Here is a 24,292-nt window from a genome sequence, read left to right as displayed (position 1 = left end):
AGTTCAAAAGATTTCAAAAGATTAATCAAGGACACACAAGAACTCGACGTCGGAAAGAGGGTGATCTCAGGCTTGTTGGAGTGCAGCTGACCATAAGAAAAGAAGGTCGTCTTATGGAAAAAGGCATATTTTTGCGTTCTGTTCCCGTGCCCTTTTTCTTCTGCAGTGTGCTTGCATTGTTTGGCAACCCTTCTCACACTTACACACACACACACTGCTGTAGTCAGAGGGCAGAAGAACCTTTTCATGCATGGCTCACTGTGCTTATGTAAGAGCGCTACTTAAACCTGGTTACATGATGTAACAGGCAGCACTGTGTCAGTGGGTCACTGTGCCACACAGACACTTAACTCTGCACCCTCTCCAAGTTGTGTTCAACACCTCCTTTTACTGGGCATGTGAATGGAGTGTTGTGGGCTTTTTGCCTGGTCATACATGTCAGAGTTCTTGCGTGAGTGGAATGTTTTAGGTATTAAAACATCTTCAGAAATTTGATTCAAGCTTTGCTGCACCTATAAAGTGCCAGTAGGGGGGTCTCTCTCTGTTTCCTAGTTACGTGTTGTCTTCTCACCAGGCCAATCTCAAACTCTTCATTCTTTCCTCCACATCTGCTTCCCCAGCCGGACAGTCAGTGCATGTCTTTCTCAGCCTCCTTTGAGCGCAAACACACTCACAGAAACTTGAAGGAGGGCAGGACCGACCACTCCCACTCTCCTATAGTTCCATGATGAACATAGAGGGAGAGAGAGAAAGACACAACGGGGAGAGGAAGAGACGGATAGAGGGAGGAGCGTAGCTGCACCGAAGCCGAGCCCCTCTGTGCCTCCGCACGCAGAGCGGAGCAGACGCCAGCAGCCACACAAACACGTTCCCCTCTCAGTTACATGCACAGTCACACACATACCGCACCGCCGCCGCCGCCGCTGCTGCCACCACCACTACTCACACACACACAGTCACAGACACAGTGACGGCTGCCAGGCTCAGTGGGAAGCAAACCATCAGGGAAAGAGCCTGAGAAGAAAGAGAGGGATCGCCGTGGGGAAGAGAAGAAGAGAGAAAAGAGTTGGAGGGGCACCTTGTGGATCAGAAGGGATTTTCCGTTTTTTTTTTGTGAGAGAGTACGTCTGGATAAGGCTATCTGCCTTTTACCAAGGCTTTTTCCTCTTTGCTCATCCTCCGTGCAAGACTCCAGCGATATCTACCTATCTATCCCTGGAGCTTAACAAAAGAGGGAGGGAGTGAGGGGGAAAAAACAGTCACAGCTTCAGCTCCAGACCATCCTCTCTCCTCCTCTACTCCTCTTCCTCCTCCTTCTGTTTTCTCTCCGGTTCCACATCCATGTGTGAGTTCATCGCTGATTCCAGTGTCTTTTGAGGATAGAGCAAGAAGGACGCCGTGTGTTCTTCAGGATACAGCTGGGCTCCCCTTGGGATCAGGCTCTTCGTCAGATTTAAGAGAGGGAAAGAAACAAGGGGGACTGGATAAAAACGGATAAAAGAGACAAAACAAGAGATTGAGAGAGAGACATTGGAAGACAAATTGAGGGGCATGTTCAGGGCACCAGCGAAGAGGAGTGAGTCTAATTTCTAGTCCACATAGTGTCAAGAACCGGCAAGCAGAAGCATTCATTCCACATCCTTCTCTTCCCTCTCCTTTTACTCCCTTTTAGTCCTGCGCTTCAGTTTTTCTTTATTGTTCCCTCTTTTGCTACTGTCTTTCTGAATTTTGGCTTCCCTTACCCCACACATCCGTCTCTTCAACCTCTTTCTTCTGCTACCCTGGCTCCACGCTTTAGAAACCCTCAAAACGACAGTTCCTTGCAAGCTTCAGTCAGACTGAAATCCCATGCACAGTGCGTCCTCCTGTCCACCTCGTACATCTAACACCTTAATAGCAAGAGAAGAGCGCTCTCTCTGCATCCACTCTTGGAAACAGCCCTCCTGAAGGATCCAGGCCAGTGGTTGGAAGTGATTGTACCCCACCTGTGAGCTTCTATCTCCAGCCTCCAGGACCTTCAGTTGGATTCTAGCTACATGGGAAAACGTTTGGAGCAGCAGCCAATGTACCCCCACTACACCTACTACTACCCCCACTATCTCCAGACGAAGGTAGGACGATCCAGCCAAGTTGACCTATTTTAATACTCGACTGCGCAAAATTTGTCTTTTATCCTGTAAATGGCTTAAACTTACTTCACAATTACTGATACCTGTTTTTTTTTTTACTTTTAACTGCTTGAAGCTTAAGCTCAATCGGAAATAAATCCACATAATGCAAAGTTTTTAATTATATTGTTCAAGTTCCCCAAGAGGTTGTAGATATTTGCCCCAAAATGGACTAAATGAAGCGTTTTGAAGAATACATCCTGAAAGAAATGGGAAGATCTGAAATTCTACACTTTAGGTCTTGTGAGGAAACAATTTGGAAGGTGTCAGACTAACTGCTGGACGTGTTTATGAAACAAAACAATGCCTTCCCCTGTCTTCCATCTGTCTTGTAACCAGAGCACACCAATGTCATTCAGTTGGATCTTTTCTCTTCTTCCTTTCTGGGTTCTTGACCTTGTCCTCCCACCTCCAACCCACCCCAACTCCCACCAGCTAGAAGTTCAAGTTCAGGGCAGGGGGCCCACACTTTTCCCTTGGTGCTTTTTTTCAACACCTCCTCCTAATTTCCCTTTCCCCACTGCACCGTGCATCTTTTCCGTTTACTGGTCATTGATGGCATTTTTGCAGAAATGATTGAATCTTATATACTGCACAAGTTACCTAGAATGCAGGAAAACTGGCTCACTTCTTTCTTGGTTCTTTCAGATTTATTCCAGTTCTCCTACTTACACTTGCATGGGCTGTCTTGATAAATACATTTCACAAAAGCACACACTGACACACTCTGACTATCCCACCACCAAGAAGCAGAAAATGGATTGCGAAGGCCTGATCGATTACTCCTGCATCATATCACCCGCCGTTCCCTTTGTTTGCCGCTATTCATCTGTTTTTCTCTTGCACGATAGTAAACGTGAGGAGTTGGCAGTTTCACAGCAATATTTAACAAACGTGCATGTGTCGGTGGGCAAGAGAGATGGGGAGAGGAAAAAGAGAAAGACGGTGTAGGAGTCGGATGCTGTGAAAATAGAGAGATCACGCTATTGAGTGGACTCAATGTGGGAAGAGCAGGTAAAAGAAATGATTGCTCAGCTGATAAAAATATGTCGAACTGTGAGCCATCCAGCACATTTCGGAATTACAGTTTTGTTGGAGAAAGGAGCACAACCATTAAAGACTGGAGATTTTATAGCCACAATTAAAGCAAGAAGCTTCAAAGAATATGACATTTTCAAAGACTAAAAACAAGAGCATTGGAAAAAATATCTATAACCTATAAACTTTTTAGGTTACAAACACTAACTTGATTATAAAAATTCCTATCAGTAAATTTTAGATGTAATCTAATTACAAGTAGAATTAACCTGTGTGAAATTTCATCTGCTGTTCTATGAAAGCCTCAAAGGTTGTTAGAGAACATTTGATAGCAAGTAGCAACATGAAGCCCAAGGAATAAGCAGAGAGATTAGGGATAAACTTGTGGAGAATTTCTAAGCAGGGTTAGGTTATAAAACAAATTCCAACTTTGAACTTCTCACAGAGTACTGTTTAATCCCTCCTCTGGAATTGGAAAGAGTTTGCCACAACAAAACATGGCTAATCAGGGATGCAACCAAGTGGCTTCTGGGAGCTGCAGAGGTCCACAGCTCTGGTAATAGAATCTGTTAACGAGACTTTTTTTTTTTTATCTGCCTCACAAATCACAAAAGTGGAAAGTAATCAGAAATCCCTTTTGCACTACACATTGTGCTTAGTATGTCCATCGTTTGTTCTCTACAAGTGATGGACATGCAAAACATTATGTGTGGCGGTAAACTAACTCTGTGCATCAACCTAAACACATCATCCCCATTTAATTTTGATTTATTTTTTAACATTTTCAAGCGTTTGTAATATTATTATTTCACATTTTTACACGTTACATTTGTTATATGCTCAAAGGCAAGTAGGTGTATGTATATACTCATATATTCTTGGATGAAAGTGTAATTGTTTATTGTATTAAAATAGCTCAGTCAAAGTAAGAATCTGGATGTGTATCATTGTCATCCAACTTATCAATAATACATCCATTTGTGTTGGTGTACACACTACAAATGAGTGCTTAACATGACAAAATACAAAGATTGAATTTAACTTTTGCAAGGCATTCACAGAAAAAGGCAGCTTTAAAACAAGTAAAGGATGTTTGGCAGCTTTATTTAAAACGGTTTCATGTTGGTAGACATTTTGACTATTCTTTAGCTCCCTGCATCCGAGGTCTCACTGCCACAGATTGTGAATAATGTCAGTTTATAACACTGATGAAGACACGTAGAGTCTAATGCACAAATAATGCTTTGATTGGTGGAAATAATGCCTATACAATTACCGTATTAGGTAAACTGACAAAGCAAGATTTTGAATAATACTGATATGGCTCTGAAATGTTTGGTTGAACCACATCGACATATTTTTGCCTCTTTTTTGGCTCGCAACAGTTGAATTAACCTGAAAAATTACTCACAGGATTTTGGCAATCACATTTGCATTTCACATTTTGAATAGCATCAGCATCTTCTACTCATCCGATGATCCCAGTCTGTCTGTGTTCACATTTGCTAGATGACTGATGTTTTTAAGGATGCAATCCAGACAAACAAACAGAAGCTGGGAATAATTTCTTAATGCACATCAGGGATTTGGCTGTCATAAACAACATCTCTAATGACAGGCGTGCCTTTTTCTCTACTAAACTGGAAGAGTAAATATATAGACAGCTTCCTGGCAGCAGTAACGGCTGCCACTAGATTTCCCCTTCATGGAAAAGACAGTCGAGATAATGAACGTGTCTTGGAAAATCATTTGTTCTTCAAAATAAATGTGAAAATTGCTCATTATTGTTTAGTTCAGGTTTAAAGCTGCAGTTCGTAACTTTTTCTAAAAAAAATGTTTTAATTTGTTACACTGTAATTATGTCCTGACAGCATAACATGAGACAGTCTGAAAAGATCAAGCTCCTCTGCCTTCTACCGGTGGTCCTACTGCAACCTGCACAAATACATCACTCAGTCAGAAACCACCAATCAGAGTTAAGAGGAGGGTCTTAGCACTGTTAATGAAGCTTGTGTATGCACTGCTCACACCCTCCCACTTATTTTCTGCTATGCTAAAGCTCTGTCGGCACAGTGGGACCTGCTGTTAATGAGCAGGCTAGCAAAAATGGCAACCGATGATGGTGGATAAATGGTTTTCCTGTAACAGTACATTGTTTCTCTGCCATTAACACATTGATCAGCGCGTACACAAGTTCTATTACCAGAGGTAAGGCCTTTCTCTTGGCTTTGATTAGTTGTTTAAGACTGAGAGCTGTTCACTTCTGCAGATGGGAGAAAGACTACAGAGGAGCTTGATTCTTTTTTTTCCCACAGATTGTATGTCTCATATAATACTGTTGTAACATAATGACAGTTTTAGCAAATGTGCAAAAAAAAAAAAAAACATCTGTTTTTAAGACAGTACCTACTACAGGTGTAAGATGGCTGGTATTGTTTTTGTCTTCTATTAGTGCTGTATATTTATAACTCTCTGTGAGTTGGATTGTTGGTCAATTGATGTCCAATATTCAGTCCATAAATTTACTTTTCATCTTCAAAACAAAAACATACAGTACTATCTTGACAGAGCAATGTGGACTTTCCCAAAACTGTTCAAACAGCCAGTTATCTTTGTGTGTGTAAACTTGTGACTTTAAAGAAAGTGAAAAAAAAAATCTAAAAAAAATTCTCTCATTATTGTAACATTCAGCAAATTGAAATTGTTAGCACTTAATAGCTTTTGTTTTGCTGTTCTACCCAATGGTTATCATTGTTCTTCATCGTGGCCCCCACTTTTTTACTTAACAGCCAAAACTGCTAAATAGTTTTAGCAGTTAAGTACCTAAAGGCAACGAGGCAGCACAGCCCATCTTCACACCTACTGTGTTAGGTTTACAGCAAACAAAGTTGTCTCTTGTTTATTTTTCTGTCATAAATAATAAAGCAGTATTTCACTATCATTTCAGTAAATCTGAAGATTTATTCAGTGATCCGTACTTTTATTACCTAAGACATTACACCACATGCCCATGTAGGTGGGATTACCTCCGGTGTTTGATGCATGCCTGTCACCCAGTTTTATGTGTACAGATGTCTCCATCCCACATGGCTCTCTTGTTTCCATGATTTATCTCCATCCTATTCAAGGTCATGTAATTTCTCTCAAGTATCTGCAACAGGCATCTGGCCCGGACCATCACTTCATTTCTTACACCCCATCCATCCCTCAATCCACCGCTCTTCCCACCAACCCACTCTGCTTTTCTTTCTGCTGTCAAGGTCAAATCAAATTGGATCCTACCTCCACCGAGTGTACGCTCTCAGCTGTGGTTGTGCTGGGAAGGGTGTGTGGGCGTGTGTGCGTGTGTGTTTTAGCAAATACTTTTGCAGATAAATAAAAGCTGCTTCTGTGTGTACGGTTTGAAGCCGTGACTGTACATGAAAAAGCAACTTTTTCCTCACAATTCATGTGTGAGACTGAATGCATTTGCTCACTTCTGTGTGGATGAAGCACGGGAGCCTATCATGCTGGTAACATGAGTGTGGGTCTGAGAAGTGATTCCCCCCACCCCCGCCTGACCCTGTTCACAAAGCAGCTTGCTGTTATTAAACCTCAGTGGGTCCCAAAAGAACAGTTTTGTGTGTTTAGAGCACTAAGAATAACTCGCTTATACATCTGTATGGATCTTGGCAGTGGCTTTGTAGATCAATCTAGCTTTGTAAGTCTGACTTAAAAAGTCTGTGTGTGTAGGTGTACTGTAGGTTTTTTTTTTTGTTTGTTTTTTTCATAAGAACACGCAACAAAAACAGACTAAACCTGCTGCATTTATTGTGTGATCTGTGTTGAGCAGTTTGTTTAGTTTTGCTCACATTTGACCTATTGTACTATGCTGAAGTGTGAACACGTCTTCATTTTTTTTTTTTATTGCATTGCAAACACGGTATTTTTGGTGTATTGTGTGTGACAGGCCAACACGGAGTTGTGCGTAAGAGGATGGAAAATGATATAACCTGAAAATTGCAAAAGATCTCAAGCTCAGTTAATCTGGATGAACAGCATCTTCAAATTGACTGGATTTAATTAGGGTTTTGAGTGGGATTTTTAAATAAATGAATATGTTTTGTTCCACACCTTTCCATTATAGCTTTGGCTACATGTGTAGCATTGCTATCTTGCTTAAAAAGGGAACCACTGCCCCAATCTCATGATTTTTGAAGCCTTTCCAAGTTTTCTAACATGACTGCTTGATCTGTAACACATCCATCTTCCCATCAGCTCTGAACTTTTTCTCCTTGAGAAAAATATGTCCACATCATGATGCTGACACCTTCATGTTTTACTGTGGGGATGGCGCAGTGTTCGTTTTCTGCAACTTTCAAGATTTTACATGTTGGCCAGATGTTCAATTTTGATTTCGTCTGATTATAGTGCCTTTTTACACGTACTTCTTGTACTTGAAAGATGCAATATTTGGAGGGATAATGAATTGTAATAGACATGCATGAGTATTTTGCACACCAGTAAAATATTTGCTCTTTTGCAACGACTCCCACTACCCTTGATGCCCACTCCTAATACATAATGTATTGGCTGAGATGGCAAAAATTACAAAGAGCGATGGGGGGGGGCATTGTGATAAAAGAAAAGAGCTGTATAGTAAAACGAAGGATGGCAAAGGAAAGGCATTGCTAATGTAGCACCTAGCGAAATGTTCAAAGACAGGGAGATTTTTTTTTCATAACCCAACCCTGCTTAATATTTCTGCACAACTTTATGACTGATCATGATGCTTTCGACAGAACAGCAGAATTTTTACTGAGATTAAAATTTAGAGAAGAAGACTACTTATTGATGAGATGATGCTAAAGGAAATCGTTTCTAACAGGATTTTATTTAGTAGTTTCAGACTAAAGGAGGGTGAATACAAATGAATGCTACGTTTCCTAGATTTTTGAAGGTGAATGGTGGTCCTTCACATAAAATCCCACTGAAACGCATTAAAATCTGTGAATGTAACACGACAAAATGTGAAAATGTTGCATGGGGTTTGAATACTTCTGCAAGAAACTTCATTAATAATTATTCTTGATATAAACCTTCATTTCTCTTCTGGAGTGCAAGCCCTCAAACATACTTGGCTCAGGCACACAACACATGACCTTCCTTTGAACGCAGTTATGAAATGACTAGCTTAAACCAACAACGATAAGCCAGCCAGATGACGGAGCCTGTGTAAAAGGGTTGCTCTCAAAGACAAGTTTGCTCTTGCTCTGCCTCCATAATGGGCTATAGGTTCACTCATTGTACATTAGCAGGAAGTGTGGAGGGACGGCATGTCCTCTTGTACAAATTCAGTGTTCCTCAATCAGGACTATAAGAGGGTAGGAGGGGATCAGTTGAGAGCTGATGCTCGCATACTGCTCTATGATTTGTCTAAATCTATTCAGGGGATACAAGAGATTCTTGGGATTTTCCTAATTGCCGCATGAGCTGCTTTCAGTTGGGGTATTTCTGACGCACTCGCTCCTCCTCACCAATCATAAGAAATTACTGAATGAAAACATCTTACTGCTAAAAATAATAAGCACATCGAATAATCCCATAAGAAAGTCTGCTGGCTTGTTATTGTTGCTGTGATCTTTGTTAGTGTTGTCGTGTGGCTGTGCTGGAATGCGTTGGCACAGCAAATTTTAAGGCAGTAACAATAAAATCTGAGATCTTGGCTTTTTATGAAGTCAAAAAGTGGAATTCATTATGAATATGACTTCTGGCTTGGAAAAGGCAAATGTCCTTTGGCGCACCGGTATTACATATTACTCACTTATATTGCTCGGTACCCAAATTGAAATCTTTCACTGTGAAGCGTCAACCTGCTGGATACCTAATTTAAACTGCGTTTAGACTCATATTAAATGTGTGAGTTACATCATCCAGGCAAATTTAAGTCCAAGCACTTTTGCCAAAATTAGGTTTCATAGCTGTAGAATCAGCATGAGGAAGGCAAAGTTCATGTCACACAATGGAGTCGTGCCTTTTCAGATTAAGGACCTTGTTTATGGATATATTGCAGAACTAACCTGTAAGTTGCATAAAAAGACGTCTTTCTAAAATGAAAAAATCTTACCAAATGATTAATTGAAAGCACATGTTCATTAAAGTTTTTGAAATTTCACAAGAATATATAAACTTTTTTTGGGATAAGAAATGAATCAGTTTTCCACTATCAGTTTTTACCTGGCTTGGAAACACTTTTGAGCCAACTCCACTACTAATGACTTAAAGCAATTTTCCATGATCTGCATTATTAAAATTTTTAGGTCATAACTTGGAGATTACTCACCTGAAACAACAAGCTGAATGTCAACATCACAGATACTATGAGATTAGCTAAAGTCCAAATCCAAGCAGCCCAAACGCCACTCATCGTTAAGGGATGCAGGTTATAATGTTAGTATTAAAACTTACTGCTGACTGAAATAATAAAAACAAATTACATATTTATATACAGTACAGACCAAAAGTTTGGACACACTTTCTCATTGAATTCAATGAGAATTCAATGAGAAAGTGTGTCCAAACTTTTGGTCTGTACTGTATATTTGTTAATTTTTCTTGATTGAAGCAGATCAATTATAATTTTTTTGTGTACTGCTAAAGCACTAGTCAATACACCCTTGGCTAGCTCCAACACACTTCATTAAATTGGCGTAAATATAAATACAGACTAGCACTAATTTCTTTAGTAGCCTCCTAAATGCACATATATTTAAATACTGTGTCATCCAGCAATAAAGCATCTAACACATACAGAGCACTAATTCTTCAGGACTGGACATCTTGTCTAATGCTTTACTTTTTACCATCTAGTATTCTTACACACAGCAAATAGTTTTAATGATTACAACTGCAGAAGCATATTTTGGAATTGGCTTTGCAGGGCTCTCATACTAATATTAACATTTCTTCTAATCTCCCTTTAAGTCTTTTTTTCTCTGATCGTCAATCTGTCCTACTGAACCTTGTATATTTTTGTGTGCAGATCTTCATCAGAACAAGCACATGTGAAGCACATCTGAATGTAACTGTTCTTCCCACCGGTTTGAAATCTTTTCATCCTCCGATGATGATTGGATGGAGATGTGAATCTTTGATGAATATCACAAAGAGTGAGATTAGAGCGTCTAAAGAGGGTGGGGGAATGTGGGGGGGAGAGAAAATAAAGTGGAATTATCAACCAGCCGATCATCAGCTTGCCACAGATCAGTGTGCTAATATGCTCAGCGGCACACGAGGAGCTTTAATTAAGGTAATGAGAAACAGCATTCAGCTGATATCAAAGTAATGACACATGCGGACACGCCTGGACATCCAAGTGGAATATCGCCTGTCTTCAAAAATGAGCTTTTCACATTCAATTACTCTCCATCATGCTCTAGATAAATGTGGTCAGTGCTAGGCTTGGCTGTGATGAGCAAACATAAAGGCGGAGGGCGGTGGGGTGGGGGGGATTGGTGGGGTACTCATAAGATGGAAGTACAAATCTGTAAACACAAGGACGGCACAAAGAAATAGATTAACTCATCGTCTCATCTTCCGTTTCATATTAACTTTCTCCTTCATTCCTTGACTGCCTCTGTGGCTGTGTCTCTTTCACCCCCCTCTCCCCCCTTTTCCTCAAACATAAAGAACTACGCCTCAGCTGAAAGTGTGACTATAAATTATGCAGCGCACATCTTGCACACGCACCGACAAGGAACTGTGTGTGTTTAGCAGGCAAAGTAAACAGGGGATAAAGGGTTTATGGCCGTGCATGCATTCTGCCCAAGCCCTGTTTCTTCTCACACATCTGCCTGTCTGCATCGGTTGGAGTTTTACAGCTGACAATATTAGCATGTGCACTTTGTTTAAGGAGCCATCCGTTCTGTTTGGATTTCAGCCCTGATCTCAATAGCGTTGTGTGCCAGTTTAGACGCGAGAGAGTGGCCTTATGTTGTCGTCTTTTAATGCCCAACCAAACACTCACGCTGGATTTTCTATGCCCCTTTCCCTGTCTTTCTCCCACTGTGTTCTGGGCTCTCTCTCCCTCTCTTCTGCCATCTGTTCATACTGCCTGTAGTTTTTACTGCATAAAAGGGACTCTCCTAACCACCCATATATGTCCATTTATTACTCTCTGTGGGCTGTTCTATTCTGGTACCAGTGTTCAGTAGTGGATGCTGACCGTTGCCCCACTGTGCAGAACAGTGTTGGAAAAGCTTCGGCAGGTCGGCACATGCACAGAGCCGTGAGAGGAACTCACCCTTTGCAGTTTCGGGAATAAAAGATATGTGGTAAGAGAGAGAGAATGAAGCAGGGAAGAAAAAAATCTGAAGTAATAGGGAAATAGAGTGAAACAAATAAAAAAAAAAGAGAACAGATGGTGGTGGCAAAAAAAGGGAGGAAAAAAAAGGCAGATAATGTTCCGATGGGAAATAAGAGTGATGCTGTGAGAGAGATTGAAGTTGCAGACTTGGTCAGGGAATAATGGGGCTGCTGCATTTTTAATAGTTGGCCACTTTGTAGCGACCCTTGTCTAATGGATTCTCTTCCTCTTAAAAGCTCCTGTCAGAGCCTTTAACCTCAAACAGTTATTCTATGGAAATTACCGAGAGCTTCAACAGTCACCATCACTTCCTCATATCAGCGTCAGTAATCTAACTGGTAGCCAACATGCTAGAGGTCTAATTTGTACACAGATGTCTTGGCAGTTGTCTTTATAGCTTAGATTACAAAGAGCTATAATTTTCAAAATGTGATACTAGCACAAGTTGTGGGCTGGAGAGCCTTTGGTTGTCCTCAATGGAGATATTGAGCTCAGCTATCTTGAAGGTAATTGTGAACAAATTAACTTTTGATGTAGAGTTGGGAAACCCAGAACCATCTCAAAAGAGAAATGCAGTGAAAGACAATTAAAATCTTCTGGTATGTAAGTGGAGAATGGTGAACCAGGGGCACATGTCGTTGGATGTTCATGCTTTGACCTATTTACCTCTGAAGTCAAAATTTGGAACTGGCAATAACATCAAACCCAATTTAGTTGTGTTCCAATTCAGGGAAAGTCCACTAAGATTTGATCATTGATATGTTGGCTGATCAGGCTAATTTTAATTAGCCAAACAAGCTGAGAACAACAGATCTCCTTGTGTTTTATACCTTCAGACACTGTAGCAGCGAACCCACCAAAGAACATTGTTTGATAATATGTCTATGAACGATTTGGTGAGATTCAGAAATGTCAAATTTATTTTGTTTTTACTGCAGCTGTCACTGTTTTAGGTACAAGGCAGCCATATTTAATTTAGAGGTCGGGGAGAAACCATTGATTTTCTCACTCTGAATTTGTCTTTGTGGTAGTCTGTCTTTCTTTCTCTCTTTGTAGAACAAAGTGTAACTAAGTGTGGATCTATGGTTGTACAAAAAAGAATGCTCACTGAGACTGCTCTTGTCAGAGAAATTTTGAGAAGCAATGGAGACAAAAAGACTTCAGGTAGGAGGCTCTGACTGCCACTTTGTATTTTACAACAGGGTACATGTGAAATAATACACTTTCTGTAGTTCAGAATGGATATTTAGAATGTTTAAGATGGTTGTTGGTGATTTTATTCCTTGGCCTTTCCGTTTGTGTTCAGTTTTGTTTGTTTCTTACCCAGCTTCTTTTGGGTACCGACAAGAGCCAGTTTGTTCAGATGGCTAGACAATTCAAATTGGACTTGGGTACATTTTGTACCCGCTTTGACAACTGGTGTTGCAAAATAATTTTCTCCAAAGTTCACAGTAAGGAAATGTCATGATGTTTCTCCAATAAATAATGTTTACAACAACAGGTTGCTCCTGGGTATCTTGGTTCTGCCAGCAGTTATATTTCAGATGAGAGCTGACTGGCCCAAACAAAGAACAGAACTACAAAATATATTCAGTATCTGGACAATATATACAAGGTAAAATATTCATCAAAGATTTTTTTGTTTTAATGTCTCTATAATTCATAATAATAGTTAACTAACAGAAGAAATAAGCTGATAGGCAATGGTTCAAGACATAAAAAGACAAAAAGAGTTTTTACAAAACGGAAGTAGGAAGGAATTTAATGGCAGCACTGAGATACAAACTAGAGACTATGAACTGGCAAGATTTTGAATTGCTTAGAAACCTAAAAATCTGGAATGGCATTTTAATGATTATTGGCTCTCTTACACAAAATAATTTATTATTAAAGAAAATCATTGGAAAATCTCTGTTTTTTCAGTGTGACAGGCTCACACACGGCTGATATACCTCTCCTGACCGAGTCCGAATCTAATAATAAAAAAGATACATGTACGTTGCTGGCATTCATTGCTGAAAAGAAAAATAGGAAATCCTACCTTTGTCTCCTTTTACCTTTAAGTTTAGATCGGGATTTATTTTTTAAATAGTCTAAAGTTGAAGTACATGCTTTCCTAACTCTATAAAGAAATTAGTTTATAAAAATCTACCGCTTTTTCTAAAATTCCTACAAGAAATTCAGTTTCCTATTATTTAATTCCCTTCTCTCTGAAACATTTCAGGAACAGAAGCTGTCAATTTTGTTACAAATAAGTGTAGACAAAAAAAAAAGCTCAAAACAAAAACAACAGTGTTTATAAGGCTGCTATGTTATGAAGGGATAACGAATTGCATGTGACGTGTCTACTAACTTCCCTAGCGGACCTCTGTGGACCGTCAGTATTTTTATCTGCAATCAGAGTTGTGTTAACCTGAGCTACTTCTCTGCAAAATCTGCAAGATGCAACAAGACTGTCCTCAAAGGAGGACGCCTCCATCCACTCTGCAGATTGAGAAAGTATTTTAAAATAAAACAACCAGTCAAGTATTTTGTCTGAGCTTGGTTTTACTGTTTGTGATGTTGTAAGCTGTCAGGCAAAGAGGCGTCTCATATGAATGTAATAGTTACCGGAATGAAATGTATATGTGTAAGAAAGATGTACTACAGCCTCCAGAAGAAGGGAATGCTTAACAGGGGGAAAAAGTGCTGAATAAGGCCTGAAAGGAGAGGTGCTGTACTGTAATCCAATTGTATGTTAAGGCAACTAGAAATCCAGGTGAAAGTTAAACAGAATGACAGACTATGACCTTTAGCTGTTTGCTGTTTACAGACAAAAGAAATGATAGCATTTGCTTTTGATAATGTGCAGAAGAAAATACGGTTGTAATAAATCAACAATATTCTACCTTTAAGACGCAGCTTAATTGTAACACAGATAATGGTCTTCAAAGCTTTATTCAGGGATGCTGTAGCTGCAAAATATTTGCTTGGCATGAAACTCAAATGATATAAAACATGTCCCGTGGTGTAATAAACCCTTGATTCAAATATCAAGGGTTTATTTCTGGAACACAGTGAATGACTACAAGTCTGTCTGTTTCTGTGTTTCTTAAGCTCATGTGCCTATTTATTCACTATTAATTTAGCAGCAAAAATGGTTTTTTGAATCAAATAGTTTCTTACTTTGTCAGTATGTAGTTTTTGATTAAAATGTGATTAATTAATTACAGACTCTTCAATTAACTTGCCTAAAGATTTTATTCACATCACTAGTGAGAAAGCTTGTGATGTAATTCATTCACATCACTGTCCTTGTTTTAAAAGTTCAATGAAAGTTAGCCATTAGACTTTATAAAGTGCCCATGTCAAATTGTGCATACTAAGTACACATTTTAAATAAATGACTTAGTTAACATATTTGCAAATGTTCTCCATATTTATTACGTACACCTACATTCTGTCATAATCAACACTTTGAATTTCATTGTCACCCACTCACACAGCACTTACAATCAGGACACTTTTTTTTTTTAATTAATAAAAAAAAAAAAAAAAAAAGCTTTACATGTGGATGACTAAATATGCGAATTTATTTGACTGGTGCAGTTATTATTTGTATCCATGCTGTGCATTAAATATTTCATTATAACAGTCAGCATGGGGAATTTGTGTGTTTCCCCGTTCTCATTTTTCATTCATTGTCTGAAGTCCCTGATCGCCGTGTTGGTAGGGCTCCTTCATTGGTGGGTGGGTGGGTGATCCCCACTCCAGGGACCATCGGCATAATTGAATGAACGGCTTGAGGGATTTTCCCTACTTGTTTCCCTTCATCATGCAACGCTGCAGTGAGCCTATGTCTCTTTGTTTGCTCTCTTTCTTTCACTCTCCTCTTTGCATTTTTTTTGTACATTCATCCTTGTAACAACATAACAAATATAGTATAGCCACTTAAAATAAAATTCCACATGTTTAGATTCTCTTTCATGTTTCCTATTTGGGGGTTGTAAATTGTATATTTAGTCAATTCTGAGTTTGAATTGGATTGTTTTTGTTTTTAACTATGTGTTATTCCATGTGCAGAACAACCAATCCAGTATTTGTGTTTTACTTAAAAAGACAAATAAAGTCTTCTCAGGCAGAATTAAATGCATATAGCATCCGTGAAGAGTGTTTCAGTTTGTTTAAGAAGCTCCTATGATCATGCAAGATTTTGTTAATCCTTTAATTTGTAGTAATGGGAAATACACAGTTAATCAATTGACTATTGGTGTGTTGGTTCCCCAGCTGTCAACCATGCACGTGCATGAACATGATCGACAGCGGTGAGACCCTCCTAGTGTTTCTGTTCCAGAGGTTTTCTGCAGTTAGTACTAGGATCCCTGGGAGAAAGCAGAGGAGCTAGATTTTTTTTCACATATCTGTCTTATTCTACTCTGCTATGACAAAGTGATAGCTTTAACAAATATGTAAAGAGCAAATTGTTTTTTATAAAAGTTACATATTGTGGTTTTAAAGAATACCGTTTTCATGAATTCGTGTTACACTAAGTAACATCCACTTGGGTCTCATAGTCCATGGTTTCTAAGAAAAACGTTAATCAGACTACCTTTACCAACTTGCATTCTTTACATTTCCTGGGTAAGCAAAATTCACACAGATGCTAGTGATGTGATGTAAAACAATACATTTTTTCTACTGTCTTCCATTGCTCCAAGGTCCATATCGGACTCCAGAGCTCTAACATTGCCAGTGTAACAATTTTTTAAAGGTATACGGGAGTCAGATAACAGGGACCAGTCTTTGCTCTGCAGAAGAATCAAGGACACTTGACCTCCATAACCCTGATAATGGTTCACTGCCAATGTCAGGGACCTTTTCTGATAAAACACTGACCACTGAATACCTCAGAACTAAATCTTCTGGCCATCACGTTGGGGATCTTGTCTAGCTCAATCAAATCCTTTGATTCGCCCCTTTTTTCTGCTTCCAACACATCAACTGTGAGAAGAAAACGTTGATATGCTGCCTAATATATCCCACTAATAGATATCTTCATCAAGACATTATAGGTCACTTAGATGCGTCACCTCTTATTGGTCAAAATGTTTTGCCTAATCAGTGTGCAGCAGCCTTAGATGTTGACTACTTCTGTGCGTAGTGTGCAGTGGAGTTTAATAATCTATAAACCATTTTCTTTATTTCTTGCTACCAGCCATTAGATATCTGTTAAAAATTCACGTTGACTACAGAGACAGGATTAAAACAAGATAAACTGATCTTACTCATATCTTTCAATTAAATATCCTTCAAGGTTACAGGGTTCAGAAACACATCTAGATATTTACAAAGTTTTCTTGTTAAATCTTTCCAATAAAAAGTAAATGACTTGGAGGGGCAAAAAAATGGTTGCGTAAGTGCCTAAATACACATACTTGTGCTTTCTCAAGCGTGTTCAATGAAAGAAAAACATGCAAGAATTCAACTCGGCATGAAGAAATCCATCACATTGCTGGATGAAGCACTTGGACATGAGCAAACTGAATGTTGCTTGCCAAAATGAGAGATGCTCTACAACCTGATTTCTTGAAGTATTTTGCATCTCAGATATGTATTCATTTGTTAGGCTCTTGTGGCCTTTATTTAACAGTACCTGGAACAGTACAACAGAAAGGAAAGGGAAAGAGAGAAGGGGAAGTATCAAACCCAGTTCAACCACACTGAGAAGTGTATTTGCACATATTGCACGCGCTCTACCAAATGAGCCACCCGGTCCCCACAAATATATATTCTTCTAGAGACTTGTATTCTATTCTTTAATCATATATTTTTAAACAAGTGGCATTTCCAGCTGGATCTCATAGCAATAAAAACAAATAAATCCCAGATTCTCTCCACAAAATACAAAACTCCTGTTAAGTCATGCTTCAGTAATTGGGACTTCTCTTTAATCCCTTAAGTGTCTGAATTTAACGATCACCACTTGCAAATACAATTCTAAATTGCTTGTGTGTGTGTGTGTATATATACAGTATATACTGTATATAGTTTCCTTTTTCTAATCAAGAAGCTCATGGGGACAGTGCCATGAAGAAAATACTTCACAGAGTTTGCCCTCTGCATGCTTTATCTCTCACTTTTCAAGAAAAATATATAAAGAAGCACAGTTAAACTCCATAAAACTGCCACAGTATTTGCCCTTGAGCACAATTTAGCTGGGTTACAGACAAGCTCTTGTCTCGGAGCCAGAGGTTGCTGGCCAGGCCAAACATCTCCTATTCCCTGCTAATGAAATCCTGAATAAAACTCTTCACTACACACACACACACACGCACGCCTACATATCATTGCACAAGTACAAACACCAAACCCATACAATCTTAGCCAGGGATTACTTTATGAAAACACTTCTTTTCTTGGTCTCCAGTCAAATTACTTCTGGGAGCTTTCATGCTTTAATCTGAACTCCATAACTTTACTGTTAAGCACACACATGCCTATATATTCAATCATGGGGAAAATAAATTACAGCATCTTTAAAACTCGATATCATAAAAAACAACCTTATTTTTCCCAGGCTGTAAAATGATTAAAGTCTAACCTCAATAACCCACAACATATCTCACACTGACAAGTAACTATTAAATAAACTAAGACACAACCCAGATAGAAATTTTGGATTAAGAAACCTAAGCACTTAAAAAGGTTAAATAGCAGCAAAGTGCTGCTTACTATACCCACTCGATTAACTGTACAAGTAGGAACGACATCAGCGGTTCCTGTGAATCTGGAAAGAGTTTAAACTTATTCCCAAACAATTTGAAATCCATCATACTCCAACAGGGGCTGTCCAAGTTCGTTCCTCAAGGGCTCACTTTCTGCAGGTTGCAGATGTGTCCCTGTTCTAACACACCATATTCAAATGGTTGAATTACTTTCTCTTCATGTCACCGAGTTCTCCAGAGACCTGGAAATGAACCGTCATTTTGATTCAGGTGTGGTAAACCAGGGAAAGATATAAAATCTGTGAGACACGAGCCCTTGAGGACTGACCTTGGCGATTACCGATCTAGAATGAGAATTTTTTATTCACCAGTAGCTAACATTAAGGGCAGTTGGTAATCTTCACAAAAATGGACGCGCCCAGCAAATTCACCCCAAGGTTACACCATATGATTTTCAAAGAACCTGATACAGAAAGCATGAGGTAATTTTAAAACTTTACAGGCCTGAAAGAGCATCTTCAAAGGTAAGGTTAAAGACATTCGATTAAAAGTAAAATCGTAAAACCATAGATTGGTTGGAAAGGCTGTCATCTTCTGTCAAAAACCACTTTGAGAACCTTGTTAACACCAGATTTTATGTGATATTGTCCAGATACATAAACCATTGGACTTAAAAAACGGTTTACTTTCCTTTTTTAGTGACAATACACCTTATATTCAATGAGAGTGATTTTAGTGTTTGGTTTGAGCTTCTGACATCCAAACAGAATGTTTTTTTGTTTTTTTTCTTAAATATGGTTCTGTAAAAATTCAAAAACAGCATTTATTTTTGGTGGTACCAGCCAGTGGCCAGTTCAGCTGCGTTGGAGTTGCTCTAAACATCTTTTATCTGCATTCAAAGTTTATCCATTCACACTGCTCGTTCGTTTCCGAGGCACACTGCCTGTTTCAGAGCCGTATATTATAAGTTTCACCACGCCAGCCTCTCCATGTGTGACACGCGTTTCTGCTCTTGCCTGAGACACACACACAGATAGGTCAAGGGAGCCATAGTGAGAGATAAACAGAAACTAATACCAAAAGGAGAAGTGAAGCTCATGTATGTGTTTGCAGGCCACATTTGCAGAGGGTGTAATCTAGCTGTGTGGGTCTCAGCAAATTGTTGATTTAAGTGGAAGTGGAGGGAGGAGATGGGATAAAAGGCCTTTCTAGATTAGGTTGGAGCACACCACTGAGACGTGTTTTCTGCCTGGCCTTTCAGAATGTTCCAAGCTGGCGTGTACAGGGGTGTGTGTGTGTGTGGGTGGGTGGGCGTGTGCACGCCTGCGCGTTCGTGTGAGATGAGTAGTTGTGTGACAGAGTTCGAAATTGGTTTGTGCGTAAACTGTTGGATGCAGTTACTCTGCTGCTGATATTGGTGCGGCTGCACAGTAAATCAGCAGATTAGCGGAGCCACCAGAGCAACTATAATACCACCGAGAAGACTAATCATTGCTCTGACATCACAGCAATATTCTGTCCTGCACATAGTGCAGTTAACCCCGGGATGTGCTGTTATAAGAGAGAAACTCTGAGGTTTTACGATCACACAGCTTGCACCTAATGTCTGCGCTGGATCTATAAATTGCAGACGGTGCATCTGTTTTCATCGTTATTTTTTAAAAATGTTCCTATAACTTTACGCTTACTGCATACATGTTGGTGTAATACCAGATATTTCACTCTAAACACTCAAAAAGTCCAGTGCTTTGAGTCAAAGTAGTCCCTCTCAACAACAGATTTTGCCTGAATCAGTTTCAGATCTGTCGTTCTACGTTATTCTCCCTCTGAGTCGGAGTCTGACAGCCGATGGTAAAAATAACACTAAAAACAGTCTTACAAGGTCTAGGTCTGTTTGATTTTAACTCAAGCTAAAAACAGCTTGAAACAGCTCAGATAGTACTGTTTTTGAAAATGACAAGTGATCCAACGTCTTGTCTTTTCATATTTCAGGTATCTACTCTATTGTTCTGCAGCAAATGTTTAAAGAATGGCAGGTGCAGTCCTTTTAAGAGCTGGGTGTTTTAAAAATAAGTTGTTAAGCTAAAAATAAAAGCATCGTGGTGAATAGAGATCCATTACTTCTGAGCAGAGATGTTCACAAGTCATATTTTCCAATCCAAACTTATTGGATTGGAAAATAATCCAATCCTGGGGGGCAATGATGTTTCAAGTCTCTCAAGCCCGTATGTTAAAATACATTTTTTATTCTAAGGCCTAATTTAGCAAATTAACTTTGAACATCTTAAGCTCTAGCTTTTTCAGAACACCCAATAAACATAGTAGGTAAAAAAATAATAAATGGATATAATTTTTTTTAAACTTCCAGGAATTTCTTAATAAACTCAAGTCTTGAAGAGCTAATTTCTCTGTTTTTTGTTACATAAGTATGATTAAAGTTTAATTCTCAAACCTGAGCTTCTTCTTCTTGGTGGATATTGTTTGTAACATTTCATTATTCTTAAATTAAAAACACTTTTAGCAATTGCCTACAAATGGCTAATTTAACATGTCTCCATTGTAATATTATTACGGTCAACTTGGACATTATGTTATCGAATCTGAGCCACTGTGTGTTTGGGCTGTATTGATATGGTTGATTTGATTTTATATTTCTGTGTTTTCCAGAATGAAGTGGAAGTCTTTGTCTTTCTTTGGAATGATCTTTGGTGTGAATTGGAACCATATGAATAAATTTGAGTTCAGTAGCAAACAAAACATACAGTGAACTGCAATTTTTTTACAGAAAGATCGGAGCGGACGGACTTGTTTTTTCCGCCACATGTGGTTCAGTTCAGGAGCAATTCGCTTTTTTCATTGATTTTGCTTCCTTCATGAATAATTAAGACCGTATAGACCATCTTTTTGTTTTTTAATCATGCACTTGTTTATGTCTGCATATGCTTAGTTGCCTGATGCTGAAAGTAGTGCCTAGTGGATTTACAGGCCTACTTAGTATGTATGTGCATGTGCCTGTCCTTGTGGATGTTATTCAGAAGTTCATTAGCATGTACTTTGTGTATTTTTATGCAGCACGCTTTTACAGGCATGCAAATGTACTATCAAGCATTAAGACACTTTTATCAAAGCGTCACCTTGTTGAGGACTCTGCATAATTGTGTCTGCGGGTGTTTCTGAGAGTTTCCTGCTGTAATTTGTGCAGTTTTAGGGGCTGACCTGTGATTCCGCTTGAGTTTCAAAGTCGATTGTCACAAGATTTTATAAAATGAGATAATTTGAAAGTGGCTGTAATTATAAGAGGAAAAACACCATAGCGTTTTGAATTTGAATTATTGCTATTCTGTTGTTTTTTATTGGATGCCTGTCAAAGACATTTCTTAAATATGACTTCATCCTGGTCTACAGAAAACATATGGAACAATAAATGCAGACTTCCGACCGTAGTAGGACTGATATCCGGCTCTATTTTAATCCTTTACTACTGCAGCACCTGACAGGAAATTTATAGATTCTGTTTTTTGAAAGCTTTCTTGTTAATCTATTTTTATTATGTCTCTCTTTCACTTACTCTGTTTATTTTTTTACCAACATTTTACCCTGCTTGCCCTTCTTTATCTTGTCTGAGCTGCCACTAAACCCCATCTGCTTCCTTCAGGCTGCGTCAATAGTATGAAAATGGTTCTCAAGTGATTTCTCATTGGTTTACATTTTTAAATGAGTTCCAAAATGTCAAGTTGTTCCTTAAACCAATATTGTAGCTACTTAAAATATTCATTCAGATATTGGGTATATTAAAATAATTTTTAAGGGAGAGCAGATGGTGTCATGAAGCGGTGTGGTGTTGGTGGTGAGGCAGAGGCAGCGGACCCAGGTATGATGAATAGATGATGTTTTAATGAGAAAACTTAGTCCAGACAACGAGCAGCAGGCACACGGAAACACTGACGACACAGAACTAACATTGACGACGACTAGACTGGACATTGACGAAACATAGACGAGGACCCGACGAGGAACAAGGAACACAGGTGGAGTTAAATACACGGGAGGGTAATCACAGAACGAGACACACCTGGGAACAATCAAGGGGAGGACAGGACAACGAAGAGACTCAAGGACACAAAAAACTCTAACTAAACACGGAAAAACACAGATCCTGACAGTACCCCCCCCTCAAGGGCGGCTACCAGACGCCCAAAAAAAAAAAAACCACAACAAGGGTGGGCGGAGGGGCGCCGGATGGGGGGCCAGAGTCCAGAAAAAACAAAAACACAACAAGGGTGGGCGGAGGGGCGCTGGACGGGGGGCCAGAGTCCAGAAAAACAAAAAACAACCCACCATCGTGGGCGGAAACACAAGAAGGGCCAAGAGTCCAAAAACAAACAAAAAACTACCCACAGGGTGGGCGGAGGCAAAGGAGGCAGGAACCACGGAGGTGGTCCGGCGGTCGTCCGCGGCGGCGGGAACCACGGAGGCGGTCCGGCGGCCGTCCGCGGCGCTGGAGGCGGGAACCACGGAGGCGGTCCGGCGGCCGTCCGCGGCGCTGGAGGCGGGAACCACGGAGGCGGTCCGGCGGCCGTCCGCGGCGCTGGAGGCGGGAACCACGGAGGCGGTCCGGCGGCCGTCCGCGGCGCTGGAGGCGGGAACCACGGAGGCGGTCCGGCGGCCGTCCGCGGCGCTGGAGGCGGGAACCACGGAGGCGGTCCGGCGGCCGTCCGCGGCGCTGGAGGCGGGAACCACGGAGGCGGTCCGGCGGCCGTCTGTGGCGGCGGGAACCACGGAGGCGGTCCAGCGGCCGTCCGCGGCGCTGGAGGCGGCGATGATGAGTCCCGGGGGCCGCCCACAGACGGCGACGACGAGCCCCCCGAGGCAGGGTCTCTGGTGGAGCACAGGGGGTCTCAGTGGGAACGCCGGGAGTCTGAGTCGGAACACTGGGAGTCTTATGAGGAACGCAGGGGGTCTTGGTCGTCGGGGTCTCGGAAGGAACGTAGAGGGTCTCGGGAGTCGGTGTCTCGGAGGGAACGTAGAGGGTCTCGGGAGTCGGGGTCTCGGAAGGAACGCAGAGGGTCAGGGTCTCAGGAGGAACGCTGGGGGTCTCGGTCTCAGGAGGAACACTGGGGGTCTCGGTCTCAGGAGGAACGCAGAAGGTCAGGGTCGGAACGCAGGGAGTCTCTGAAGGAACGCAGGGAGTCTGAGTCGGAACGCAGGGAGTCTCGGAAGGAACGCTGGGGGTCTGGGTCTCGGAAGGAACACTGGGAGTCAGGGTCTCAGGAGGAACGCTGGAGGTCAGGGTCTCAGGAGGAACGCTGGAGGTCAGGGTCTCAGGAGGAACGCTGGAGGTCAGGGTCTCAGGAGGAACGCTGGAGGTCAGGGTCTCAGGAGGAACACTGGGAGTCTCGGTAGGAACACAGGGAGTCTCTGGAGGAACACAGGGAGTCTGAGTCGGAGCGCTGGGGGTCTGGGTCTCGGAAGGAACACTGGGAGTCTCGGAAGGAACGCCGGCTGGAACGCCGGCTGATTCGGCCTCGGGTGCGCCGGCTGGAACGCCGGCTGATTCGGCCTCGGGTGCGCCGGCTGGAACGCCGGCTGATTCGGCCTCGGGTGCGCCGGCTGGAACGCCGGCTGACTCGGCCTCGGGTGCGCCGGAGCGAAGCCTTGGAACCGGCCGCGGAGGCGAGCCGCAGCGAAGCCTTGGAACCGGCCGCGGAGGCGAGCCGCAGCGAAGCCTTGGAACCGGCCGCGGGGGCGAGCCGCAGCGAAGCCTTGGAACCGGCCGCGGGGGCGAGCCGCAGCGAAGCCTTGGAACCGGCCGCGGGGGCGAGCCGCAGCGAAGCCTTGGAAACGGCTGCGGAGGTGAGCCGGAGCGAAGCCTGGGAAACGGCTGCGGGTCCGGAAAGCGACGAGGGGCCGGGTGCACCGGCGGCTCACGTCGTTGTCTCCGAGCGGGCAGCGGAGGTGGCGGCTCCGGAAAGCGACGAGGGGCCGGGTGCACCGGCGGCTCACGTCGCTGTCTCCGATATGGCAGCGGAGGTGACGGA

General features: G+C 41.4%; 1 protein-coding gene across 3 annotated transcripts in view; it reads left to right on the top strand.

Annotated features, from left to right (window-relative positions):
- The first annotated feature begins 839 nt into the window (after window positions 1-839).
- The window catches only part of LOC116717170 (RNA-binding motif, single-stranded-interacting protein 3-like), a 134,369-nt gene continuing 110,916 nt past the window's right edge, over window positions 840-24,292 (top strand). For all 3 annotated transcript variants that reach the window (XM_032558332.1, XM_032558329.1, XM_032558331.1), the window contains exon 1: window positions 840-2,111. In XM_032558332.1, coding sequence (XP_032414223.1) covers window positions 2,037-2,111 — 75 coding nt within the window. In that variant the 5' untranslated portion in view covers window positions 840-2,036. The remainder of the gene's footprint in view (window positions 2,112-24,292) is intronic.

This window comes from Xiphophorus hellerii, chromosome 3 (assembly GCF_003331165.1).
Source record: "Xiphophorus hellerii strain 12219 chromosome 3, Xiphophorus_hellerii-4.1, whole genome shotgun sequence".
Taxonomy (NCBI): domain Eukaryota; kingdom Metazoa; phylum Chordata; class Actinopteri; order Cyprinodontiformes; family Poeciliidae; genus Xiphophorus; species Xiphophorus hellerii.
The sequence above is the reverse complement of the archived record's forward strand: the minus strand, read 5'-3'. Positions and strand labels throughout refer to the sequence as shown.